Consider the following 25,816-nt stretch of genomic DNA (forward strand, 5'->3'; position numbering starts at 1 on the left):
AGGGGCCAATAGGAAGCCAGGCCGCTGAGTGTGATTATTGCCCTGTGCTCTAGCTGGGCCCGCGGGCGGCCGGAGCAGCATCTTTCGGCCATGGACGCGAAGAGGCAGGTGGTTAACTTCAGCGCGGGACCCGCTAAGCTGCCGCGCGCGGTGAGTGTCCGCGGCTGCGGGAATTGCGGCAGCCTGGCGCGGGGCGGGCTCCGCGAACGGGAGTTTGCGCGGGGGCTTGGCCGAGGGAGGAAAGCGGCCGCCCCCGGGAATGGAACAAGACGCTGTTGCAGCGGGAGCGCTCGGGCTTGCACCGGAGATGGGGGGGAGACGGACTCGGCGGCATTTAGCCCGGGGGTGAATCCGGCTCGACTGGAATTGGGTTGGGGGTGATTCAGGCTGGCAGCCCCCTGTCCCCCCGCACCGCCGCCGATCGCTCAGCACGGGCCGGGGGAGGCGGTGCCCCCGGGGGGAAAGGGAGGGGTAAGGATTGAAACGGGTAAAGCAGAGGCTGGGTGCCGCTGAAGTCAGCGAAATCTGCGGGCGTGCAGGCACCGGCTGGCTGGCTGCTTCTCCTGTTAAAAGTATCCTCAGCTCGGCACCGCAGATGCAGGCTCGGAGACCTGCCAGGGGTCAGTGTTACCAGGGGCTGTGATAGGTCAAACTCCAGTTTGAAACCAGGGATCTTTCTCCTGAAGCTCAGACTGTGGTTAAGGGAGAGCGCCCCTCTCGGGATGCTCGCTCCAGTACCTACGGTTAAAGCAATGCCTGCATTGCAGGTGACTTGTTTTACTGTTAACCCAAGTGGGTAGCTACTAGTCCTCTTCCCTAAACTGCTAAACCTTAAGCATGTTGGTCATCTGTAATTAATTTTGTTCCAAGGCTAGAGACTTAGTCCATTGCTTTCAGGTATAACTCATTGGCATGTTAGGTAATTTCTCACTGTCAGTTTTTTGTGGCATATTGCAGTTTTGAGAAAAGGGGCTGGTTCCCATTTGGTTATTGTCATTGCAGATCTGCAGACTGTGAAAAATTAAGTTTAAAAATGCATACTATTAACACACCAGTGAGTTTTCTTTCTAGAAATAAAACTTGCCCTTACTACTGGGGAAAATAAAAGGTGAAAGTAATCTAGTTCTCCTAACTGTAAAACCTGATAATTTTGTAGTTAATTGTTGGATACACCACTTCAGTATGGGAGGTAAGTATTTGCAGAGTCATTAGTGTAACTACACCAAATTAAAGCTCGAGCTAAGTGAAGGAGCATTCTTTAATCGCTTTTATATGGAAAAACTGATAATGTCTAAAGCAGGGGTAGGCAGCCTATGGCACTAGTGCTGAAGGCGGCACACGAGTTGATTTTCAGTGGCGCTCAGACTGCCTGGGTCCTGGCCACTGGTCCGGGGGGGGTCTCTGCATTTTAATTTAATTTTAAATGAAGCTTCTTAAACATTTTTAAAAACCTTATTTACTTTACATACAACAATAGTTAGTTATATATTATAGACTTATAGAAAGAGACCTTCTAAAAATGTTAAAATGTATTACTGGTACGCGAAACCTTAAATCAGAGTGAATAAATGAAGACTTGGCACGTGACTTCTGAAAGGTTGCCGACCCCTGGTCTAAAGTATAGACTCAATGCTTTGGAAAGTTGCATCAGCAGCTATCAGTTATCCAATTACATCTGGGTGGAGGAGTGGCTCATGCTTTAATTTAAAGCTTCCAATTTTCCACACAATGGTTATGTACTGTCAGCATTTTTTGTTTTTAGGACTTCTGTGTCTGGGTTTGTTCTAACACATTCTTGTTATGTAGCTGCTGTTCTTTCTCAGAGTCAGGAGTCTATGGAGCGGCATCTAATGAGTTTTCTGGAAATATTTTGTAGGTTATATTGCAAATAAACTTGTTTTTTCTAACAGAGCATTTAGCCAGGAAAGCACTCTTTCATTGGTGCTGCTCTAATGTTTAATCCTGCAGTCATTTAATTGCGAAGTATTAGTAGTCATGTGACTATATGGGATTACTTGTGTGACTAAGGACTGTTTTTGTGAGCGAGGGAGGACAGGATCAAGCTCTACAATTCGTTAGTTTGTTTTTGCCCCCCTTGTTTGGAAATTGCAATACTCTTGCAATGGAATGTTTCACTTCAGTTTTAGTAGGGTCTAATCCTGCTTTCCTTGCATTCCCCAAACTCCCATTGAAACAAAGGAATGCCAGGAGCTGTTGACTTTTTGCACATTTTGTTTTTTAGACTTGGGAGAGGGAGATTGTTCATGTGAGAGAGGAAGAAGCATATTCTTTTGTAAAAGTAATCTCCCTCCCTCCCTTTTAATTAAAAATTGCCCCGGAAACAATGTTACTAATACATAACACTGTTTTTGTATCTTGCTTGTGTTTTGATAATTTTTTTCCTCCTGAGCCAATCTGCACGTGCTGTCCACTAGTCCAAAGTTCAGTCTGCAGCTATCAAAAGTGACACTCTTTCCAGATCAGTCAGGTGGTGACCACCTGGTACCCTCAACAGGTCATGCAGATTTCTTATTGGGAAGGCAGTTTGCTTAGTGTGACAGGGATCCCAGGGTAGCCAGCTGAGTTCACTCAATTAGGGTGAACTGCAAGGAATGGGGCAAACAATCCCCAAAGCTGGGGGATATTCCAATACTCTAGATTTACCAAGCCAGCACAAACAGCTTTTTTACCTCCTCACTGGTTGCCCAGAACCCAACAACACAGTTCCCTTAAAGTAACCCAGCCTCAGTCCTCCACCTCGATAGCCAAGTCAAGAATGATGAGGGTTTCTGAAAATCTTATTTCATCATATAAAAAAGAAAAGGTTCTACCAATCCCAAAGGAACGAACACATTACCTCCCAGGTTAATGAATATTCCAGATTGTACCCAAATACACGCTTATGACAAATTCTTATTAACTAAAGTAAAATTTATTAAAAAAGAAAAGAGCATGGTTAAAAGATCAACATTCATAGACATGAGTTCAGTTATTGAGGTTCTGATTCATAGCAGAGATGGTGAGCTTTGTAGTTGCAAAGAGTTCTTTTAGAATTTAACCCATAGGTTATAGTCCAATGTCCAATATTATATTCAGGGATCTCAATCTTGTGACTCAAACTTCCCCTAATGAAGCATAAGCAGATCTGAGATGACAGGATCAGGACCCACAGTGTTCTAGCATCCACTTGACCATAGAGTCCTGGGTAAACAATAGGCAACCAGGGTGACTTTGAAGTAGGTTTACTTCCTAAACATCACCCGGTAATTACTCACACAGATGAACATAAGGCAGGGGTGGCCAACCTGTGGCTCCAGAGCCACATGTGGCTCTTCAGAAGTTAATATGCAGCTCCTTGTATAGGCACCGACTCCGGGGTTGGAGCTACAGGCGCCAACTTTCCAATGTGCTGGGGGGTGCTCACTGCTCAACCCCTGGCTCTGCCACAGACCCTGCCCTCACTCCACTCCTTCCTGCCCCCTCCCCATAGCCTGCCATGCCCTTGCTCCTCCCACCCAGAGTCTCCTGCATGGCACGAAACAGCTGATCAGGAGGTGTGGGGAAGGAGGAGAAGGTGCTGATTGGTGGGGCTGCTGGTGGGTGGGAGGTGCTGGGAGTGGGGCGAGTAGGTGGGGGAGCAGATTGGGGGGCTGCTGACTTATTACTGTGGCTCTTTGGCAATGTATATTGGTAAATTCTGGCTCCTTCTCAGGCTCAGGTTGGCCGCCCCCCCCCCCACACAAGGTAATTGCCTGTCTTTCCACCATTCGCAGATTTGCTATACATTTAAAAGAGAGATGAATACAGACATCCTACAGTTCATTTAAATGTTAAGATGTTCTTTTGATCTCTGAATTAACAGAATACAGCATAGACAGGGACTGTTGATTACATTGTTGACCCCTTCCAATATATATGTAAATACACAAACACACCAACATTATCTCCCCATATTTCTTTAAGGGTTGAATTTGAGTCATTCATCCTGCAGGATGCTTAACCCTTTCTGGTCATGCATCACACTTAGTTTGTGCCATTCTCCAGAGTGCATGATTCCTTGGCAAATCCATAAATGGTGTGCTTATGTTCGCCAAGGCGAGCTCTTTGTTGAGTTCTTCACTCTCCTCTCTCCTTTGAGGGGAGACGGAGAGAATATTATTTTCATTTTGTGAGCTAAGAATTATTCCAGTTGTGGGCAACATGGTTTAATGGTTAGACCCTGAGTGCAGCTCACTGGTGTATGATAGCAACAGGAGAGGACATGCTGGGGCATCAAGTCACTTAGGCCTAGACTTTCAAAAGTGACCAGTGACTTTTTGGGGGGGCACATCGTTTTATTTATTTATTTATTGGGTGCCCAACTTGAGACACCTTAAAGAAAGGTGATTATCAGGAAGAGTTGAGCACCCGTGCTCTGAAAAATCAAACCCATTTAAGTTGCCTCCAGGTAAGCCATCCAGAATTCACAAGTTTGCTTCTGGCCATAACTCTCAACCTCAGTTTCCCCATCTGTATACTGTAGATAATGCCAATTTGCTTTTATTGGTGATCTACAGATAGAAGGAGCTAATATATGCTCCAAGTTTTGTTGTTAAATCAGCACAAAGGAGGTGGAAAGGTCCAGCAAAACCATGCAAACACTGTAATAGTCTGGACACTGAACCATAGAACTATGACTTGAGATGAAGAATACCCACAGTGGGCACATGATTTGATTATCCCATCATCTGACAAGCTTGTAGATAAGGTGAAGTTATAGTAGTATCTGAAATTTCAGTAATTTTATAATGGACTGAGAAATGTCACATTGCCACAATCTGCAGTAGTTGGGATGTTTATGCTTCAACGCTGGCACACAATGATGACAAATTGATTTTTTTTGGGGTGGGTAGGTATTGCTAGAAGCACAGAAAGAATTGGTGGACTACAAAGGACTTGGTATAAGTGTACTTGGTAAGGCTTTTTAAAAATTATTCTGTGTTTTATGGAGTTTAGACGTTTAGCTGGATTATGAAATAAGTATAAGAAATTCTGAGCTGTAGATTTCAATCAAGTGTCGCATTTCCTTTTAAAATGTATCACCCCTTTAACCTCTGGAAGGTGTCTGAGTCCTGAGGATCTGCTTACACATTAGTGTAGAGAAGAAAACAATCATCCACTGGAAGGTTATGAAGTGACATGTGGACAGAGATATTTTATATTTTTATTTATTTTATATTTTATCGATTCCACACTGAGGCCCAGAGTCAAGGAACACAACAAATCATAGCTAGTGCTTCTGGATCTTTGCAAAAGATGTTTGTTCATTAATTTTGTCAGTGGAGAAGAAATGCCTTTTTGATGCCACTATATTATATTTATCTATATTGTATAAATCTTCCAAATTTATATGAAGCCACGTTTATATTTAAGAAGGAAATATGGTGTCTTGTTTGCTGTCTTTTGTGCCATATGCATGTCTGTTTCACTGTTCAGAGCCCAAACTTGCAAAACAAAAAACAAAGAAAGGAAGAAAAGAAAAAGTTTATGCAATGCACTTAGCAGTCTTGCTCTATAGGATCAGAGCCTTATTTTGTAATAAGTCACAAACTTCTACAAATAGAGTGAGTACAGGTCTGATAATGAGAATTAATATTAATGATTCTTAGCTCTTCAACAGGATTATTGAACAAAGAAGCCCCTTAAAAACTACACTTTGGTTACAGAGCAGCTCTATACTGAAAATATACTTGGATTGTTACCAAAAACAGACTTAAAAGGGAGGGAGTTAGAGCATGGGCCTGGGAGTCTGGCTGGAGACCTGGGTTTTAATCCAAATTCTGCCACTGTCTGCTTTGAGGTCTTAGGCAAATCCCTGGCACCAGATTTCAAATCTAGATGGTTAGTACCATGTTTAGCTATCTTAAAAATTGCTCTGAATTTCAGAGGTGTAGCGCACCCAGGTGTGGGATGAAACTTAACTGGAGCTGCAGATGCATGTCACATGTGAAAATCCAGCCCCTTACTCGGCTAAGCTTCTGTGTTTGAAAAATTGGGCCTTAATATCTCTGTCTCAGTTTATTTTTTATAAAATGGGAATAATACATAACAGCCTTTTTTGTGTGGTTCATGTTCTTCAGCAGAAAGGCACCATGCTCTGACTCAGCAAAGCACTTAAACGCATGCATTAGTGCCTTGGAGCTTGATCCAGTGCTCATTGAATTCAGTGGAAAGGCTCTCATTGAATTCAGTGGGTTTTGGAGCGGCTGCTTGCTGAATTAGGGATGGACTTACGAATGTGATTAAGTGCTTTGCTGAGTTGGGAACTATGTGAGCAAAGTATTATTAAAATATTAAGCATTGTGGTTTATATCGGGGACAAGTGGCTTACAGAAGGCTTTGCCGCTTATCCAGCTGTTTTATAAAGTCAAGTTGTGCTATGGTTTTTTTCACATTATCTCTATTTTTTTCCCACCCTATAGAAATGAGCCATAGGACATCTGATTTCTCAAAAATTATAAACACAGCTGAAAATCTCTTACGTGAATTGCTGTAAGTTTTGGGTATTTTTAACTATGATTAATGTGAAAGCCCTTTACATCAAAGCACCTGTTTTTCAGATACTATAGCGATAATAAAACATATAAATTTGGGACTGAAATTGATCTTCCGTTTGCTAGTTTTTGTTTTATCTGAGTATGCCTGAAGTGTTTTTATTAGGTTAAGAAACTTTTCATATGCTTTTATAGAATCTTATTAACTCAAAATAGTATGTTTTTAAAACTCCAATCTGTCATGGATATAGACCTCCTAAACGACAGCAATCCTGTTAGATACAATTGTACATGCACGTTTTTAAAATTTGGTCTCTTAAAGTTAAACTCCACTTTTAAGCTAATTAATTGTACACTTTTAGCATACATCTACCATAACAATAGACCAATCTGTAAATCTTTGCCTTCAGGAGTCCATTCTTTTTTCTAAACAGATTGTTTCTGACATTGAAATTATATATTAAACGAAATGGAAAAATATAATTTTCTGTGAGACTAACAATAAATCCATTCATGAACATTAATTCTGTTGTAAGTATACACCATCTTACTTATTGTTTATACATGCTACAGTAGAATTAGTACTAGGGAATGGCTTTGTTTATTGTTAGTGTCAGAAACGAGCAAGGTTTTTTGTGAGACCATCTTAAAATGTTTTGTATTGACCAATGAAATGGCTCCTCATACCTAGATCAAACCAATACCAAACTGTTAACTTTTTGCTTTAATGTCTTTGAAATGACCCTATCTAAAACTTGTATAACTTTCATAAGACTTTTGCAGCAAGCGTAGCAGCAAAGAGTGTACTAAGTCCTGTGCATAATTTTGTTTGAAATAGAAAATTAATTTCCTTCTTTTACACAGAAATATTCCAGAAAACTATAAAGTCATCTTCCTCCAAGGGGGTGGGTCTGGTCAGTTCAGTGCTGTTCCACTTAACCTTATTGGACTAAAAGAAGGAAGATGTGCAGATTATGTGGTTACTGGAGCTTGGTCAGCAAAGGCAGCTAAGGAGGCAGAGAAATATGCCAAAGTGAACATTGTTCATCCTAAACTTGGAAGTTACACAAGTAAGTTGACATTTAGCTTGCTATGTCTGAAAATCTTGCATGTAGTCACATCTAACAAGATTTTCAAGTTGCTCTAGCAGAACAATTCTCCCACATTTGAATCATTCCAGAAATGTTTGTGAGGTTACTGAATAGAACCAGTTAAACACTTGAGCGCCCAACCTTTAGGTTCACTCCCTCTGGGGCATCTGGCATTGGCCACTGTCTGTAGACAGGATACTGGGTTAGATGGACCTTTGGTCTGATCCAGTGTGGCTGTTCTTATGTTCTTATGTTTTAACCTTTTTTGAACTGCCAACGTCATCTATGCGTTCTGCCTGACAGTGAGAGCCATTAGACTGTTCAGTATTCTCCTTTGAGGAAGGAAGGGAAACCCCATCTCTCAGGACTTTTTAAAACTAAACTGAGCAGCCCCTAGAAACTCTATGGTTGCAGTCACTTGCATGCTGGGATAGCTGCCCATAATGCAGCTCCCAATGCCACTGCAAGTGCCGCAAATGTGGCCACGCCAGTGTGCAAGCAGCTGTCAGTGTAGACCGACTGCAGCGCTTTCCCTACTGCAGTCTCCAAAGGCAGGTTTAACTCTGTCTCTACGTCTGCAAGTGTAGCCATGGCTTTAACATCATCCTGTTGTTTCCTAATTTTTGCCTATAATGTTATGAGCTCTCTTGGACCTATTAAAGTTAATTGGAGTTTTTCCTTTTTCTTCAGTGGGTGCAGACTAGAGGCTTTAGGGATGGGTGCATTCTTCTTTATTCTCAGGGCAGTAGGCTTTTTTTTTGTACCTAGCCTACAGGTGAATTTGATTTGTTGCTGGTAAAAACTATTGTTACCTAGTGTAATAAAACCACTCTCAATAGCAATTTAAAGTTCAGTGCCAAAGTAAAGTTACACACCAGTAAAATTAGAGTGCTGAGTCTAGCTGTTTTCGGTAACCTTTGTTTCTCCTCTTATTATCTGTCTCAGAAATTCCTGACACAAGCAGCTGGAATCTCAGACCGGATGCCTCTTATGTCTACTACTGTGCTAATGAGACTGTTCATGGTGTGGAGTTTGACTTTGTACCTGATGTCAAAGGAGCAGTCTTGGTGTGTGATATGTCATCAAATTTCTTGTCCAGACCAGTAGATGTTTCCAAGGTACAGTATCAAACACGCTCGCTCTACAAAGTGCAGTCCAACATCTTCAAACTTGGATTAGACAAAAAGGTGGCTGGACTGTGTTGAGCATTCTCCACTCCCACTGAAGCTGTTGGAGCACAGGCCTCCTTTTTTTTAGGTACTTTTATAAGGAATTAGGCACTCCAGTCTGAATATTATGTCTCTAATGTGCTATCTTGTTCACTAAGAATTGGACACATCAGATTTTATGTTTAGTGTCATGTGAGTGCTCTGCACTGTTCACCACATTAAAAGAGAGACAATCATGGCCTTACACTAAGAATCCTCTAAGATAGATAGTTGTTTGTATTGTCGTAAGTGATGCTGAAGGCTCTCGAGTATTAGCTTTTCCTTCGAGTGGTTACAGCGGGGACAAGGTGTCGGGACTTCTGGATTCTACCCCTGACTCTGCCATGGACAAGCTGTATGACCATAGTTAAGGCTACGTTTGTCATGGAGGTCATGGACTCTATGACTTCCAGAGACCTCTGACATTCTCTGCATCAGCCCCTGGAGATGTGGAACTGGAGCTGGCAGCCGTCAAGGCCCTGGCAGGGTTCCAGTGACAGGGGCCCCCTTGCAAGTTTCCAGGGACAGGTGACAGACTCTGGAGGGGGCCTGCCTCAGGCTTCCTGGGATGGGCAACAGCCTCACACAGGGGAAAGGGGGACGCCTAGGGCAAAGGGCTGGGGTGTCCCATTTTCTCTATGGGAAATATGGTCACCCTGCAGCTCCCAGCCACCGTGGGTGCAAGTCCAGCCCCCCTCCCCCCCCAAACGCCCATCAGCTTCCAGCTGCTCTGGGCAGAGGGGGAACCCCAGAGTTCCCAGCCATCATGGTGGCAGGGGAAATCATGGAGCTGCAGCAGCAAAATCAGACAGGTCATGGCTTCCATGAATTCTTGTTGATTGCCGTTGACCTGTCCATGACTTTTACTAAAAATAACCATGACAAAACTCTTAGCCTTTACCATAGTCAAGTCATTTAATCTCTGTGCATCAGTTTGTCTCTCTGTGAAGCAGGGATATAACACTTACCAGTATTTCTCAAGTGCTTTGATATTCTTGCATGAAAGGCACTATGGAAGTATGAAGTGTTATTGATTTGTTTACTTTTTCACTTGTGAAACATAGGCATCGGACTGTCCATTGCAACTTGTGCCAGGGGAAAGTAGGGTCAAATAGTTCATCTCCTATTTGGGTTTCATTGAGTCTCCTTTCCTTTACTTCCCTTTGAGTAGCTAGAGATTATAGGGTGCCAGTTCTGGACCAGTGGGGGTTTGTTGAAAATGCTGCTATGTGTTTTCAAGCAATTTGTTTTGGGGTACTAACAGATGGAGACAGGCTTCTCTGAGAATAATTTGTGGCTACTAGATGGACCCTTGGTAGACAAAGTGAGATGGTTCTTGAAGTGAACTGCCTCAGATGAAAGAAGATATTTAATTTTGACAGTACTGATAAACAAAGGAAAATGTTGATTATCTGAAATTTGGAAGTGACCCCTGAAATCAAAATGATCCTCCTCCACTCCTCAAAAATTGGGGTATGTTTTCTTAGCCATTCAGATAACACTGCATATGTCTTGACATTTATAAAGAGACAGATCTTATAACTATATAATATTCCTGATTAAGTCATTGCTTCTAAGAAAATCCTTTTCTTTCTATTAAAGTTTGGTGTCATTTTTGCTGGTGCCCAGAAGAACGTTGGCTGTGCTGGAGTAACTGTGGTAATAGTGCGCGAGGATTTGCTGGGGTTTGCACTCAAAGAATGCCCTATAGTATTGGACTATAAAGTACAAGCAGGAAATGGCTCATTATATAACACTCCTCCATGCTACAGGTAACTTGTTCCTCCAGCAAACTACTAGGCTGGCATCTGCTGCTGTTGTCAGAAAAGGTTTCAGAAACTGAATGTACATTTTGCTACCAGGTCACAAATAGGCTGGAGGATAAAGTACAGTAAATCAAATCATTATGACTTTGAGTGAGGGAACTACTATTGTAAGCCCCAACCCTGTGTTTTAAATCAGGGTTGAAGGAGGGAGTTGAAAGAAGTTATTATACAGTATTTACTTTTTAGATGATAATTCCATGCTATGGCAGTTTTAGGGCCAAATTCTGTGCTGACCATAAACTGAAGTAGGTCCAGTAAATTCAGTGGTGATGCCTCAGCTGATGCAAGGAGAGAATTTGGTCTTTAGTCTTTATCTTCAGTCAGTCCAGATTGATTTAGCTCCCATCTTCAGCAGACAAACCTAAGGCCCAAATATCCACACGGGGAAAAAAACCACAGGGAGTTGGAAACTCCCCAAAGTTCCTTGCATGGAGTTTCCCACAAGACCTTCCCTCAAAGGCCAGGGCTTATTCCACTTTCCCTCCAACTGCCAGAGCAGCCAGCATTTCAGACCCTAGAGCATGCAGATCCCCAGCAACATACTGAAGGCCAGAGCCATCTACACCTAGATCTTCTGTCTCCACAGCATATCCAGGGCCCCCTTTCCCTGCCCATGGAATACCTCAAGCAGTGAACCCCCCTGCAGGGTGGAGGGGACAATGCATATCTCGCCTCTACATTGCACCTCCTTCCTTCCTTCCCGTGTAGCCTCTGGGAGTGGGGAATGGTACTGTGGAGGTGGCTGATCCCTTATCTGCATGATGGGCGGAGGAAGAAGGGTAGCTATGTGTGGAGGATCCCTTCAGCAAACACAACTTTGGGCCTTCCTTTCAAAGTGCATCCTGCACAACTGAATCCCTCTGTATCTTTGTTGCTGGAAAACATTGATGGCAGAGACTTATTCTTTTAAATGACTTTTTTTCCTAAAACATTTTCTATTGTTGCGACATCCATTTACTGCAATAGCTGTTAAAGTGAGACTGTAGTCAAGAGTGTGAAAACTGGCATCTTGGTGATCTTGTATTTATCCTCCGTCAGAGCTTTTCATAGTAAATTTACGCCGATTACCACTTCAGGATCAATCTGGCATCCAAAAATAAAACTCTTCTCTCTGCTTCATAATCATCAACAGCAATCAAGATCATAGAATCAGAATGTATCTGGCAATTTTGTGACTAGATGAGGCACAACAGCTTGCTCTTCCACAGCTACTGCATAATGACGCTGAACTGCTGACAGTAGCGAAAACAGGCTTTGCTAGTGGAAGATTCAAAAGACATGCAGGCCCAATCCTGCCTCATCTATAGTAAAACTTTTATATTGACTTCAGTGGGATTGGAAGCATTTCCTGTACAGTTTGTGCAATATAAAGGTGATTTAATAAAATACAACCATTGTTCTAATCCAAATCTCACTTTAAAAAAAGTGTATGCCCTGTACCCCGGAATGCTGTTTTCTGGGAAACTTTAGAAAGAGTACACAGCTTTTTAAGATCAAAATCCTTTGGTTCAAAACTTACATTAATACAATTTTATGGCTTGTTTTTTCCCACGTGTCAGGAATTTCAGCATTGTTTGCAGCATAAACTAGGATTGGGCCGTATCGAACATTCAGTACATATCATAGGCATGATAATCCTTGTATTTGGGGTCTACCTTAATGCCTTAACTTAGTATATATGTGCAGTGGGTCAAGTTACCAGTGATGTGGGCACTGTAACTTAATGTGAATCACTGAAATGAAATATGACTTTTTATATTTATATTTATTAATGGCACACTAAATCTAGAGACTGTACGTTCATTTCAGACTCTGGCTCTGGTGCTTTGTACTCCAAAGTGCATCGCACCCTATAGAGCATGCACATTTGAAACTGGTGGTACTGGGGCCCAAAGATGGCATCTCCTGCTGAGTCCCTCCTGAAGTCCTCTTAAAAGTTGGACAGGCTGTTCAGGGGAGGAGGGGGGTTGACCGTGTCAATATAAAGGTCTTTGTACATGTATTTACATATTTGCTCTCCCTGTTTACTTAACTGGGTAACAAAGTGCTGTGTATGCTCAGTAGGCTGTTTTTACTGGCTGATTAAAAACCTTTATTTTGTAACCACTTATTTTCCTGCTCGCCAAAGTACACATTCTGTACTGAATACTATGTATTTGGACCTGACAAGTTTTAAATCCAAGCCATTCATGGTTTTTCAAATGCAAAAGTGTTTCAATTTGACAAACAAAAAACTCACCATACCTTGAAACTCCAACAGTGCTGATTCCACATTTGAGAGGCAAACAAAAATTCATTTCTGGGCTGAAAAGAACACTGAGAAATTTCAGTCATTGGTGATAATTTGTTTCTAATAGAAATGCCTTTTCAGCTATAACTGCATATCTATTAATAACATCAATTGGAGTGGGAAATGCAGTCACTTTGATCCAAAGTCTCTTCCTCCTTCCCACCCAGTACTTGGCCAGGTTTTACTTCATGCCAGTGAACCACATTGGAGGATGTTCCAGAATCAGTGTTTAAGACTGACCTAAATTTTTGGCAGGATACAGATCTGTTTGGCTTGGTTTTAGGATGCCTGTTCTGTTCTGTAAGGAAATGGCAAAGCTTCTTTCCTTTCCTTCTGCCTCCCCCTATTCTGTTCCAGGGCTAGCTGGCAAATAGGCAGGAAATATTAACCGAATTTGCATGAGCCACTTAGCAGAACATTGAATTAAATTAATGTGATGCTGATAGTCTTAACCTATTGGCACTAAAAGTCTTGACTTTCTGACACTAAGCTCCTCTGCTAAAATTAATAGCAAATTTGCTGGAGAAATCTCATTTCTCAGTTCCAAGGATTTATTTTATATTTAAAGCTTCTCCAAATCCTTTTGACTGGCATGGCAGAAGGGTAGGGGATTTTCTCTTGCTGTCTGGTTTAAGAGCATCACTTAGGGCTCAGACCTCCAAACCTTACTTGCCTAAGTCGCCCCACAGACTTGGGTAAGTATGAGCTATTTGCAAAATTTACCCCTAGTGGAAAGGCTATGCACCACTTAAATCTTCAAAATAGAGATCAAGTGATGCATAGGGATAAATGACACTCCGCTGTCATGAAGATTGCAGGGGTGAGCCCTCAAAGCCATAAGCTGCTGTGTTAATTTATAACATGGACTCCATAACCTCTCTCCTTCCACAATGCGTTTCTGAAGTGTTTAAAGATTTAGCATCCAAGGGGAAATTAAAGACAGTGATGTTAAAACAATCTCTTGGTAGATCTGTATGAGAGAGATTTGTAGGGTAATGTTGTCTAAGAACTTCCTTGGAAACTCAGAAGAATTAGTAAAAGCAAACATTTTGGAAATATGCCATGAAAACTTGTGAACAGTTTATGTAAAGTGGTGTAGTCGTGGGAAATGCTTGAACTTGAACAAGCAGACTTTTGTAGCCAAAGCAGAAAGGCAAAAGGCTTTGGAGATTTTTACATAATACTGGGTAACTGGCTTTGAGACTGTTGATTTCACATGGCTACAAATCAACTGGCTTCCAGCTCTGTGCTTAGGATTTGAATTGGAATTAATAAATATAAAATATGTATTGTTACCACAAGAATAATTGTTTAATGTGAAAAATAACTTTTTAGATGACAATGGGGTCATGGACGTATGTTTAATGGTCATGAAAATAAGACTAGATTTCTGGCATAAAGCAGGCAGGTACAATGCAAGATCATCCACAAAGCTTTGTCAGTGTAGTGGCACTGGGTTTATAACATTATCTGCTGTTCCAGCCCTGGGTCTCCCTGAGATTTCTCTACTGAAATTGCCAGTTAGTCTCTGTTCTGCAGTCCTTACAGAGGCAAAATGCCCAAATGAAGTCTATGGGAGTCATGCCCTGGTAAAGACTGCAGCATCTGTCAATAGGTGGTGCAATTATTTTATGGAGAAAACTCCACTAGGAACTAGGTTACATCCAGCAGACTTGTCACTTATGAAGTTAACAGTTACTCCTATTAGGCCCAGAAGTTTCACCTGCTTTAAAGTTGTCATTATTGGGAATGTGGTCCAGATGCTAAATGTGTAAGTTATTAAAAACAATAATATATCTCTACTTAATTGTTGAGAAATTTTCAGAATGAAACATGACTATTACTTTTTCCATTTTTTTTCAATAATATGACTTCATAATGTTTTCTTTTGTTTCCTCAGTATCTATATCATGAGTTTGGTCCTGGAATGGATAAAGAACAATGGTGGGGTTCCAGCTATGGATAAACAGAGTTCAGTCAAATCACAAATGATTTATGACATTATTGACAAATCCAATGGATTCTATGTGTAAGTTGCAATAACTTGTCTTGGTTTTTAAAACGGTGAAACTAAAACATTAAGAGTGCTGCTAAAACTTTTTCCAAATGCTAAAATCATGGGCAGTGGGAGGGGAGTTAATTAGCACAAGCATGACCTTAAACTCCTTTTCTCTGGTCAATGTCCAAGGATGAATCTGAATCTGTTGCATTGGGATGGGAAGTTATTTAAATCTTAGCCTGTACAGCTCAATTGCAGAAGCATATTAAGAGCTCTCGTCTAAACACAAAATTCAGTACCTAGGAAAAAGCAGTCCATCTCTGCACCGTCAGGGATGCATGGGCAGAAGCTTTTATGCTATAACCTACATTTGATAGCCGATGTCCCTGAAAGTACTTTGGCTGATTCAAAATACACATGCCAAAATGGGCTTTAATATTCTAACAAGATGCAGTATGTGCTCCCCCACCCCAATCTCTTCTTCACACCAACTCTTTGTACAGTCTAGAAATGGTGCTAAACTCTCTCCCCTGTCCTTTCATCCAGGGACCAGTGAGTGACATGCTCGTACTCACCCATAATGCTGAATCCTACTTTTTACAGAAATCAGTGTCTAGAAACTCCCTTTGGAATGAATGGGAGGAAGATCAGGCCTAAAAAGCATTAATAACTTGCTTATGTTCATCAGATACATCTGAAAGTGTTTTTCAAGGAAATTTAACATTATGGCAGATTTGGAGGGTTACTAGTTATTTATGAGCTGAAGGGACCCAACGTTAGACAAAAGTTGATATTTTAAACCAGGGTAACTGTTTAATAAGTGACAAACTGGCTGGCGAATATTATTCAAGTTCTGCAGAAATATTTTGCCTTCAGGATAAAACTAGAGATTCTCAGATTTAACCAGTTTTCCAAGTTAGTTATGATAGGAGAAAGTCAGAGGAGGATTTTCAATGAAAATTGTTTGCAGCCTTCATATGGAAAAGATATAGCCTCTTTGTAATATCTGATGCTTTCAGCCTATCCATCTCATTAGTGGACATAATCCTTAGCCTCTGGCAGTATAGTGACTGAGGTTTAAGTCTGCTCCATTGAAGTAAAAGTGAGTCTCCCCCCGCTCTTCCCCCATTGACTTCAGTGAGAACAGGCTCAATCCCTGTGAAACATTTTGTGACACACACAAAATGTATGGCTGTGACTGGCTGGCTTACAAAGGGTATGTCTACATGGAGCTGGGGGAGTAATTTCCAGCTCAGAGACAAACCTGTGCTAGCTGTCTGATCAAGCTAGCATGCTTGATATTGTAGCCATTGTGCGGAAGAGGCTGGCTGGTCTGAGTACCTGCCAAGGATCTCAGATAAGAAAATATTCATGATGGCTAGCCTCTCTCACTGGTTGTGTTGCGGAAGATACACTTCTGTTTTTAGTGTGCTAGCTTGATCAGAGTTAATGCGGGTATGTCTTCTTGAGCTGGGAATTACACCCCCAGTTTGAAGTGTAGACCTACCTATAGTTGTGAGCAGGGAATTAAAAAACAAATGGGGTAAATAGGCTGTGTTTGAAAGTCACAAATTACTAATTTCTGAGTTGTATGCAATTTATTATGTATTACAACCTTTTATACTGTGCCTCTGATTGAAAGTAAAGGCTTTGCAGAAGCTGTCTGTCCAGCTGTGATATGCCTCCTAGGCCACGGAATGCCTCACTGACAAACCAGGGTGTGATAAGTCTTTCAATGCATTGACAAACCTACCATATTTAACACAATACTGCAATCCACTTGGAGCACGTGTACTTTCTTATATGATGTTATGAAACAGCTAAATCAAATGATTTATTATTTTAACATATCAAACAATGCAGGTTATTAGTATAAGGATCTTGCAAAAGTTCCAGTGGTGCAACAAGTTACTCAAGTGTGAGAGTGTTTGCAGCTTCAGATCTTAAGTGATGCATATTTTCCATTTTTCATCTGAAGCATATGAGCAACTTTCATATACAGAGCCATGTGACCAATCATTCCTTCAGCATGAAGACAAATGCAAAGGTCAGCTGTGCAAAGTAACTAGCAAGTTAGTGAACACCTTCATGAAGAACGTAGAGGAGCTGGATTCCCTTTCTCACCCAAACAATGTGATGATATTGAAAGCAGTTTAATTTTGAAAGTAATTCATTACTAAGTGACACCTGACAGAATCCACATAGTGGCTCTGTAGAACAGAAACTTGCAGCTCCATGTCTTCCTTCTGTACCAGGAAGAACTAGTGCTGCTGGAAGCCTTAAGGTTGAAAGGTTGCTCCTTACTTTTGACGAAGTCATCCATCCTTCTTACAAAACATCTATCCTCATAATACATACGTGGTTCTGTTTTTAGGCTAAGATTTTCAAAGGAGATTAAGGGAAGGAGATACGCACATCCCATTGACTTTCAATGGGAACTGTAAATGGGACTTTCAGAAGCACCTACATGACATAGGAGCATTGAAGGTCAATGGACTTATGCTCCTAAATCACTTGGCTGCTTTTGAAAGTCTCACACTAAGGCATCTAAAGTCTTGGTCAACTTACCACGGTAGTTTAGACAAAGTTACGCTACTTCAGTTATGTGAATAACATAATTGAAGTCCTATGTAGCTCAGGTCGACTTACTGCGGTGTCTACACCATGCTGTGTCAATGGGAGACACTCTCCCACGAACTTACCTTGATTGTCTCAGGGAGCTGGAGACTGGAGTCGACGGGAAAGCGCTCTGTCATCAACTTAGTGGGTCTTCACCAGACCCGCTAAATAGACACCACTGCATCGATCGCAGCAGTGCCGATCTACTGGTAAGTGTAGACATGGTCTAACTCTTGGATTGCTTTGAAAATCCCAGTGTGTCTGGGCTAGAAAATGTGGCTAAGATTAGGCTGAGGTTAGCTAACACATGATAGTTAACCTCAATTAACTTTTTCTTCTAGTCTAGATGCAGGGTAGCACTTCTCACCTTGATTTAACTGATCAAGACCAAACCTAGGGTGAACTGTGACCAACTAAATCAAGGTAAAAGATGACACTCTGTGTGTAGATGAGGAAGAAGTTTGAAGTTAGACTAAGATTAGACCAGCTAACCTCAACCTAGCCTTAACCATGTTTTGCAACTCCATTTGTCTTGCAACTACACTCAACCATGTGCATCATAACTGGGATGATTCAGCCTTCACCAGTCCTTTGGCTCCCGTGTTAAGCAACATCACTGCTCACAATGGTCATGGAGAAGAATGCTACAGTCAGAATGGCAGAGAAAGATCAGGGGAAACCCGCACCTCCCACCATACACAGACCTCTTTGACCACCCAAGAGCGCGCTTGTTGTCAAGGCACCAGTTATGGGCCTACTGGCCCAGCGCAGATTTCTCTGTGATGTGGCTGTGGTATAGAGGATGGTCTGCAGCTGATGTCAAACCTTTATACTTAAACTTACCTGGTTTTGATTTTCCATGCTGCTCGAGGGCCCGTGTGAACAGATTTTGAATGGGTAGGGTCAATGTGCAGCCAGCCTACACACCTGGGGCCAACGAAAGAATCTCACGTGCGGCTGTGGCCAAAGATAGGCAATGTCACACATCACTGACAGCTGCCTTCTGACTAGATCTGGCGGTGTTCTGAGGGCTCTGCACTTCGCTGACAAGACTGCTGCAAATTGGCTTGGCAAGCTCTGCATCCAATAAGAATTCTATTGTATTCTCCACTCTTTCTACTTTAAAAAGGATTTGTGATATATTTTGGCACTGAAAACCTGTATGGGCACAACCTGCACTCCTCAGTGAAAGTTTGTGTGTGCAAGGAAATGCAAGATCAAATCTTTCATTTGTTATCACAGCAGTATACTATTTAAAAAAGAATCATACTATAAAATCAACATTCAAGTGACCCCTGGCTGAAACAACAGGAGAGAGTGACTTTTGTGGCTAACCAAACGTGATTACTCAGGCAAATACATCCATTATAACTTCCATAGATGGATTAAAAAAGAACCTAGATTAAGGACAAAATGTAATTATATTTTTCAGATGCCCTGTGGAGAGAGAGAGCCGAAGCAGAATGAACGTTCCATTCCGCATTGGCAATATTAAGGGTGATGAAGCGCTGGAAAAGAAATTCCTTGATAAAGCTGTGGAATTGAATATGATCTCCCTGAAAGGACATCGGTAAGTACAAGCCCGGGATGAATTCATTTGTTATAACTTTTTTAGGTCCCTGTGCAAAATGAGGCAAAATGGTTGCCATTCTCCCCCAGTACTATAGCAGCACTATCATCTGAGTGGGAGTATTGGGACTGGCAGTCCTGAGGTTGTAATAGGAGCTGCTGCTTCTTTGGGCTTGGAAGGTAGGGAAAACTTCCTTCCTGTTCTCACCATCTAAGTCCTTTGGAAGTTCTTCCTAGTCTGGTTATTCAGGCAGTGTGTTGGGCAAAGGGGTTATATTGGATGTAGAAGTCCAGCAACAGAGTGGGAGTTACCCAGTTTGTTGCACCCAATGCAGCATGTATGATTTCCTGCCCTATGGGCTGGTGTCATATGTTTGCATTTGGTGCAAGGAGCTTCTGGCCCTCAGAGACCGTGTACAGACTCTGGAGACCAGGGTGGCTGAGCTGGAGGAGCTAAGGGAGACATGGGGGGTACATAGATGAGACTTTCTGGGACACAGTAGAATGGTCCCACCCCCGGTCTGACAGCCTCTGTGCTGGGGAGGAGGATGAAAGCCTCGGAAGGAGAACATCCAACTGGAGCAGAGGGAAACAATCCCATAGTTGGGACCCTCCTCCCAGATGATGTTGTGGTATCTTGCGCTGAGGATACCCCTCCAGGGGAAGGAACTTCAGTTATTAGGAAGAGACAGGTATTAGTAATGGGTGATTCGATCATTAGAAACCTAGATAGCTGGGTTTGCAACAATTGGGAGAACCGCATGGTGACTTGCCTGCCTGGTGCAAAGGTTGCGGATCTCTCAAGACCTCTAGATAGGCTTATATGTAGTGCTGGGGAGGAGCTGGTGGTGGTGGTACATGTAGGTACCAATGACATGGAAGGATAGGAGAGAGGTCCTGGAGGCCAAATTTAGGCTGCTAGGTAAGAGATTGAAGTCCATGACCTCCATGGTAGCATTCTCTGAAATGTTTCTAGTTCTACACGCAGGGCCAGTTAGACGGGCAGAACTGCAGGGTCTCAATGTGTGGATGAGACGATGGTGTAGGGAGGAGGGGGTTAGATTTAATAGGAACTGGGGAAGCTTTTGGGAGTGGGGAAGCCTATACAGGAAGGATGGGCTCCACCTAAACCAAAACAGAACCAGATTGCTGGCGCTTAAAATTAAAAAGGTCATAGAACAGTTTTTAAACTAAAGGCTGGGGGAAAGCCAACAGATGTGGAGGAGCAAGAGGGCATGAAACTGTTAAGAGGTGCCGGTGGATGGTGTGAGGCTGGTAGTGGCCCCCAGCGCGCCGGGACTGGGTCTTCTTGGAGTTGGGTTGCTTGGGAATGCAGCCCAAAGCTGGTGGTAAACTCCATGTAAGGCTAAATTGTACTATAGAATCTCTATGGATAGTAATTCCATGCTTGAAAAATAAGAATATAGCAGTAGGGCTATATTACAGACCACCTGACCAGGATGGTGTTAGTGACTCTGAAATGTTCAGGGAGATTAGAGAGGCTATTAAAATAAAAAACTCAATAATAATGGGGGATTTCAACTATCCCCATATTGACTGGGTACATATCACCTCAGGAAGGGATGCTGAGATAAAGTTTCTTGGTACCTTAAATGACTGCTTCTTGGAGCAGCTAGGCCTGGACCCCATAAGAGGAGAGGCAATTCTTGATTTAGTCCTAAGGGGAGCACAGGATCAGGTCCAAGAGGTGAATATAGCTGGACTGCTTGGTAATAGTGACCATAATATAATTAAATTTAACATCTCTGTGGTGGGGAAAACTCTGGCCCAACACTGTAGCATTTAATTTCAGAAAAGGGAACTACACAAAAATGAAGAGGTTAATGAAAAAGAAATTAAAAGGTACAGTACCAAAAGTGTAATCTCTGCAAGCTCCATGGAAACTTTTTAAAGACACCATAATAGAGGCTCAACTTAAATGTAAACCCCAATTTAAAAAACATAGTAAGAAAACTAAAGAAGAGCCACTGTGGTTAAACAACAAAGTAAAAGAAGCAGTGAGAGGGGAAAAAGGCATCCTTTAAAAAGTGGAAGATAAATCCGAATGAGGAAAATAGAAAAGAGCATAAACTCTGGCAAATGAAGTGTAAAAATATTAGAAAGACCAAAAAAGAATTTGAAGAACAGCTAGCCAAAGACTCCAAAAGTAATAGCAATTTTTAAAAATACATCAGAAGCAGGAAGCCTGCTATACAACCAATGGGGCCACTGGACGATCGGATGCTAAAGGGGCACTCAAAGATGATCAGGCCATTGCAGAGAAATTAAATGAATTCTTTGCACCGGTCTTCACTGTTGAGGATGTGAGGGAGATTCCCAAACCTGAGCTATTCTTTTTGGATGACAGATCTGAGGAACTATCCCAAATTGAGGTGTTATTAGAGGAGGTTTTGGAACAAATTGATAAACTAGACAGTAATAAGTCTCCAGGACCTGATGGTATTCACCCAAGAGTTCTGAAGGAACTCAAATGTGAAATTGCAGGACTACTAACTGTCATCTGTAACCTATCATTTAAATCAGCTTCTGTACCAAATGACTGGATGATAGCTAATGTGACGCCAATTTTTAAAAAGGGCTCCAGAGGTGACCCTGGCAGCTACAAGCCAGTAAGCCTCATTTCAGTACCAGGCAAATTGGTTGAAACTATCGTAAAGAACAAAATTGTCAGACACATAGATGAACATAATTTATTGGGAAATAGTCAACATGGCTTTTGTAAAGGGAAATCATGCCTCACCAATCTACTAGAATTCTTTGAGAGGGTCAACAAGATGCAGACAAAGGAGATCCAATGGATATAGTGTATTTAGCTTTTCAGAAAGCCTTTGATGAGGTCCCTCACCAAAGGCTTTTAAGCAAAATAAGCAGCCCTGGGATAAGAGGGAAGGTTCTCTCATGGATTGGTCAGTTCTCAGAATGGAGAGAGGTAAATAGTGATATGCCCAGGGATCTGTACTGGGCCCAGTCTTATTTAACATAGTTTATGAATATCTGGAAAAGAGGGTAAACAGTGAGGTGGCAAAACTTGCGGATGATACAAAACTACTCAAGATAGGTAAGTCCCAGGCAGACTGAAGAGCTACAAAAGAATCTCACAAAACTGGGTGACTGGGCAACAAAATGGCAGATGAAATTTCATGTTGATAAATGCAAAGTAATGCACATTGGAAAACATAATCCTAACTATACACATACAATGATGGGGTCTAAATTAGCTTTTTCCAAGATCTTTCTTGAGTGGTGTCATTGTGGATAGTTCTCTGAAATCATCCACTCAATGTACAGTGGCAGTCAAAAAAAAGTCAACAGAATGTTGGGAATCATCAAGAAAGGGATAGATAATAAGACAAAAAATATCATATTGCCTCTATATAAATCCATGGTACGCCCACACCTTGAATACTGTGTGCAGATGTGGTCGCCCCATCTCAAAAAAGATATATTGGAATTGGAAAAGGTTTGGAAAAGGTCAACAAAAATGATCAGGGGTATAGGACGGCTTCCGCACAAGGCGAGGTTAATAAGATTGGGACTTTTCAACTTGGAAAAGAGGCGACTAAGGGGGGATATGATAGAGGTCTATAAAATCATGAGTGGTATAGAGAAAGTAAATCAGGAAGTGTTATTTACTCCTTCTCATAATACAAGAACAAGGGGCCACCAAATGAAATTAATAGGTAGCAGGTTTAAAACAAACACACAGTATTTTTTCACACAATGCACTGTCAACCTGTGGAACTCCTTGCCAGAGGGTGTTGTGAAGGCCAGTACTATAACGGGGTTCCAAAGGGAGCTAGATAGATTCATGAAAGATAGGTCCATCAATGGCTATTAGCCAGGATGGGCAGGAATGGTGCCCCTAGCCTCTGTTTGCCAGAAGCTGGGATTGGGTAACAGGGCATGGATCACTTGATGATAACCTGTCTGTTCATTCCCTTTGGGGCACCTGCCATTGGCCACTGTCAGAGGACAGGATACTGGGCTGGATGGACCTTTGGTCTGATCCATTATGGCCATTCTTATGTACATGCTTAGGAGAGGAAGATTAAGATGTTAGCCTGGGACTTGGGTGGCCTGCGTTCAGTTTCCAGCACCACCAGAGACTTTTCTGTGTGACTTTGAGCAATTCATGTAATCTTGCTGTGTCTTAGTTCCCTATCTGTCAAATGGGGTTAATAGCACTTCTGTATCTCATAGGAGTGTTGTGAGATTAAATACATTAAAGATTGTAAGGTGCTTAGACATTAGGATAATGGAGGCCATATAAGTAGCTAAAATAGATGCTTGGCTCCTATTGACATCAAGGGAAGCTGCGTGGACATTTCAAAAGATGGAATGTTGCCTCTCATTACCATGAATTTGAATTATCCCCCATATACTGAGGGGAAGATAGCTGTGTGTAGTTAATGGTAAGCACACCTTTACTGATATGTACAAAAATAACTGTTTTTTGCTCTCAATTCAGATCTGTGGGAGGAATACGTGCTTCTTTATATAATGCTGTGACAATAGAAGATGTTCAGAAGCTTGCAACATGCATGAGAAGCTTCATGCAGATGCATCAGCATGAATGTGCATGAATTGGTGCAATGCTGCACATATATGAAATAAAACATACAGGGTTTTTCATTTATTGTGATGCTGCATAAAATGCACAACTTTAGCAAACAAGAATTTTGTTTTAGTTCATATACCTATTGTAGGTAACTAAATAAGGATGAAGGGCCCAGTCCTACAATATCTTGAGCACCCTCAACTTCCATTTAAGTTGAGGACACTCAATACATGACAGGATTGGTCCCTACATTTGCAAAGCAAATAACTTTATTGGCAATCTAACAGTGGATAGTATTGTAATCTATGTAGCTCAGATTCTGATTTTAGTTACACTGCTGCAAGTGTTACTATGGATTTACACAGATATTGTGATCATAAGCTATCCCAGTTGTGTGGAAAAAAATCTTGTTTTGTTACTCTTTTTGTAACTGTAAAAATCTCCCCCCTCCCCCAAATTAATGCCTTGTTCTCACTAAATTTCAGTAGTGCTTGGTACCATATGCTTGGTTCTATAAACAGAATTTCATAAATACTGTGAACACGCACATGAGGCTAGAACTGATGGTAATTGAAAATACTTGATTGGTATGTCAAATACATTCCAAGAATGCATCTCCATAGTCCTTGGGGAAACTGATGTTGGCATTTCCTGACTTCAGACCTACTCACCAGCATGAGGCTCACTACCCTGAGGAGTCCCACTGACTTTAATATAGTGATAAGCATTATTGTAGTAAGTGTTTGTATGGTTAGGTCTTTTATTTGTGTTGTCATGTAGAGATGTAACAAGACACATACTTGTATGTAGTAAAATCAATGTGTAAGATGTTTGTTTCTGTGTGCATTTTATATCTGAAACCAGTGTAGGGTATTTAATTTTTTGTGTGGTTTTTCCCCTCCCCACAAGAACTGCCCTCATTTTAATTTAACACTCTGTTAAACTGGACTCCCAAGTTTTACTCGATGGAACACCTGATTACTGCATCCTCCTCCTTACTGACTGACCACAATCCTATCTTGCTCCTTAGCAGTCCAGCTCACAGTTTCCCTTGCCTGATATTTCCTCCTTGGTTGCTTCACTAGCTTCCTTTGTCTTCCGCATCACGTCAGCCTTCTCATCTTACATGTGGGGCTCTGAACAAATCCAGCTGGTGTAAGTCTTGGCTCCCGTCTTGTTTCCTTCACTCTGCCAGAGAGAACTGTACCCCTCCCCGACTCACCTACATGCCTTTAATCCATGCTTTCCTGGACACCTAAAACTCCCTCTCTAGCCCAGGTTTCAGGGACCTTCTTTCCACACATAACTTTTCCTTGAAACTCATTTGTTCTGCATAGGCCACAGTCACTAGTCAATGCCAATAAAAATGCCAGCAGCCTTTTGTTGAAACAAAAACAACAAAGGAACAAATGATTCTGTTAACACTGTCATCTAGGCCTCCTAATGTAATTGTTTGATTTTTCTGTCTTGTTCAGACTGTAAGCTCTTTGGGGCAGGAATATGTCTTTTGCTTCTTATATACTGCCAAGAACAGGGTTAAAGCTTTAATAATCTTAATGATGGACCACTTCATCCCTGTGTAACTTCACTGAAGTCAATGGAATTACATCACCGGTGAATTAAATTCCAATTGATAGGTAGTAGTTTTATGACTGCTGTTTTAAGAACTCGTTGCCAATTTATTTGTTTAATTTGTGGAGAAAATAAAGTCTTATAACAGAACACCGAGTGAACAATGCATCTGTTTTCTTTTCAGGGCTTTCAGACTATATATTTTTTCCCTTCTTAGTGAGGGAATAAGACGTAAATACACTTGGATAGTATTTTAGTCCCGATCCTGCATATTGAACAGTTTGAACCTTTCCATTCAGATTGGCATTTGCCGTTGACAGGAGCATTTGCCCAGGCCACTCACCAAGTTCCTTTTCAGACTTCCATTTCCAAAAGTCCCGGCATCATACTCACTCGTGTGCAAACTTCCTTCACTAAGTATGCACTTTCTATCCCTCCCCAGCTCAGCAGCCCTTCTCTGCTAGCATAGACTCCCCTCCTGTGCCGTAAAATAAACCAGTATTGCTGCAAGCAGCCCACCTTGGTGGGCT

The 25,816-nt window shown here is 41.8% G+C and overlaps 1 protein-coding gene across 1 annotated transcript; it reads left to right on the top strand.

Moving 5' to 3' along the window:
* Nucleotides 1-25,436, top strand: PSAT1 (phosphoserine aminotransferase 1). The gene is made up of 9 exons (XM_039545853.1): nt 1-150; nt 4,893-4,953; nt 6,462-6,531; nt 7,398-7,603; nt 8,570-8,742; nt 10,435-10,604; nt 14,849-14,977; nt 18,999-19,136; nt 23,625-25,436. The coding sequence occupies exons 1-9, from the start codon at nt 91-93 to the stop codon at nt 23,737-23,739; spliced, it is 1,122 nt and encodes a 373-aa protein (XP_039401787.1). The 5' UTR covers nt 1-90; the 3' UTR covers nt 23,740-25,436.
* Nucleotides 25,437-25,816: the final 380 nt, after the last annotated feature.

Source organism: Mauremys reevesii, linkage group 6 (assembly GCF_016161935.1).
Source record: "Mauremys reevesii isolate NIE-2019 linkage group 6, ASM1616193v1, whole genome shotgun sequence".
NCBI lineage: Eukaryota > Metazoa > Chordata > Testudines > Geoemydidae > Mauremys > Mauremys reevesii.

What these genes read in the sequence shown, in the direction of transcription:
- PSAT1 (XM_039545853.1), top strand. Translation starts at nt 91, where the DNA reads ATGGACGCGAAGAGGCAGGTGGTTAACTTCAGCGCGGGACCCGCTAAG. An exon ending in CCGCTAAGCTGCCGCGCGCG is followed by an intron (nt 151 to 4,892) that starts GTGAGTGTCCGC and finishes TGGGGTGGGTAG; the next exon opens with GTATTGCTAGAAGCACAGAA. An exon ending in ACTTGGTATAAGTGTACTTG is followed by an intron (nt 4,954 to 6,461) that starts GTAAGGCTTTTT and finishes CCCACCCTATAG; the next exon opens with AAATGAGCCATAGGACATCT.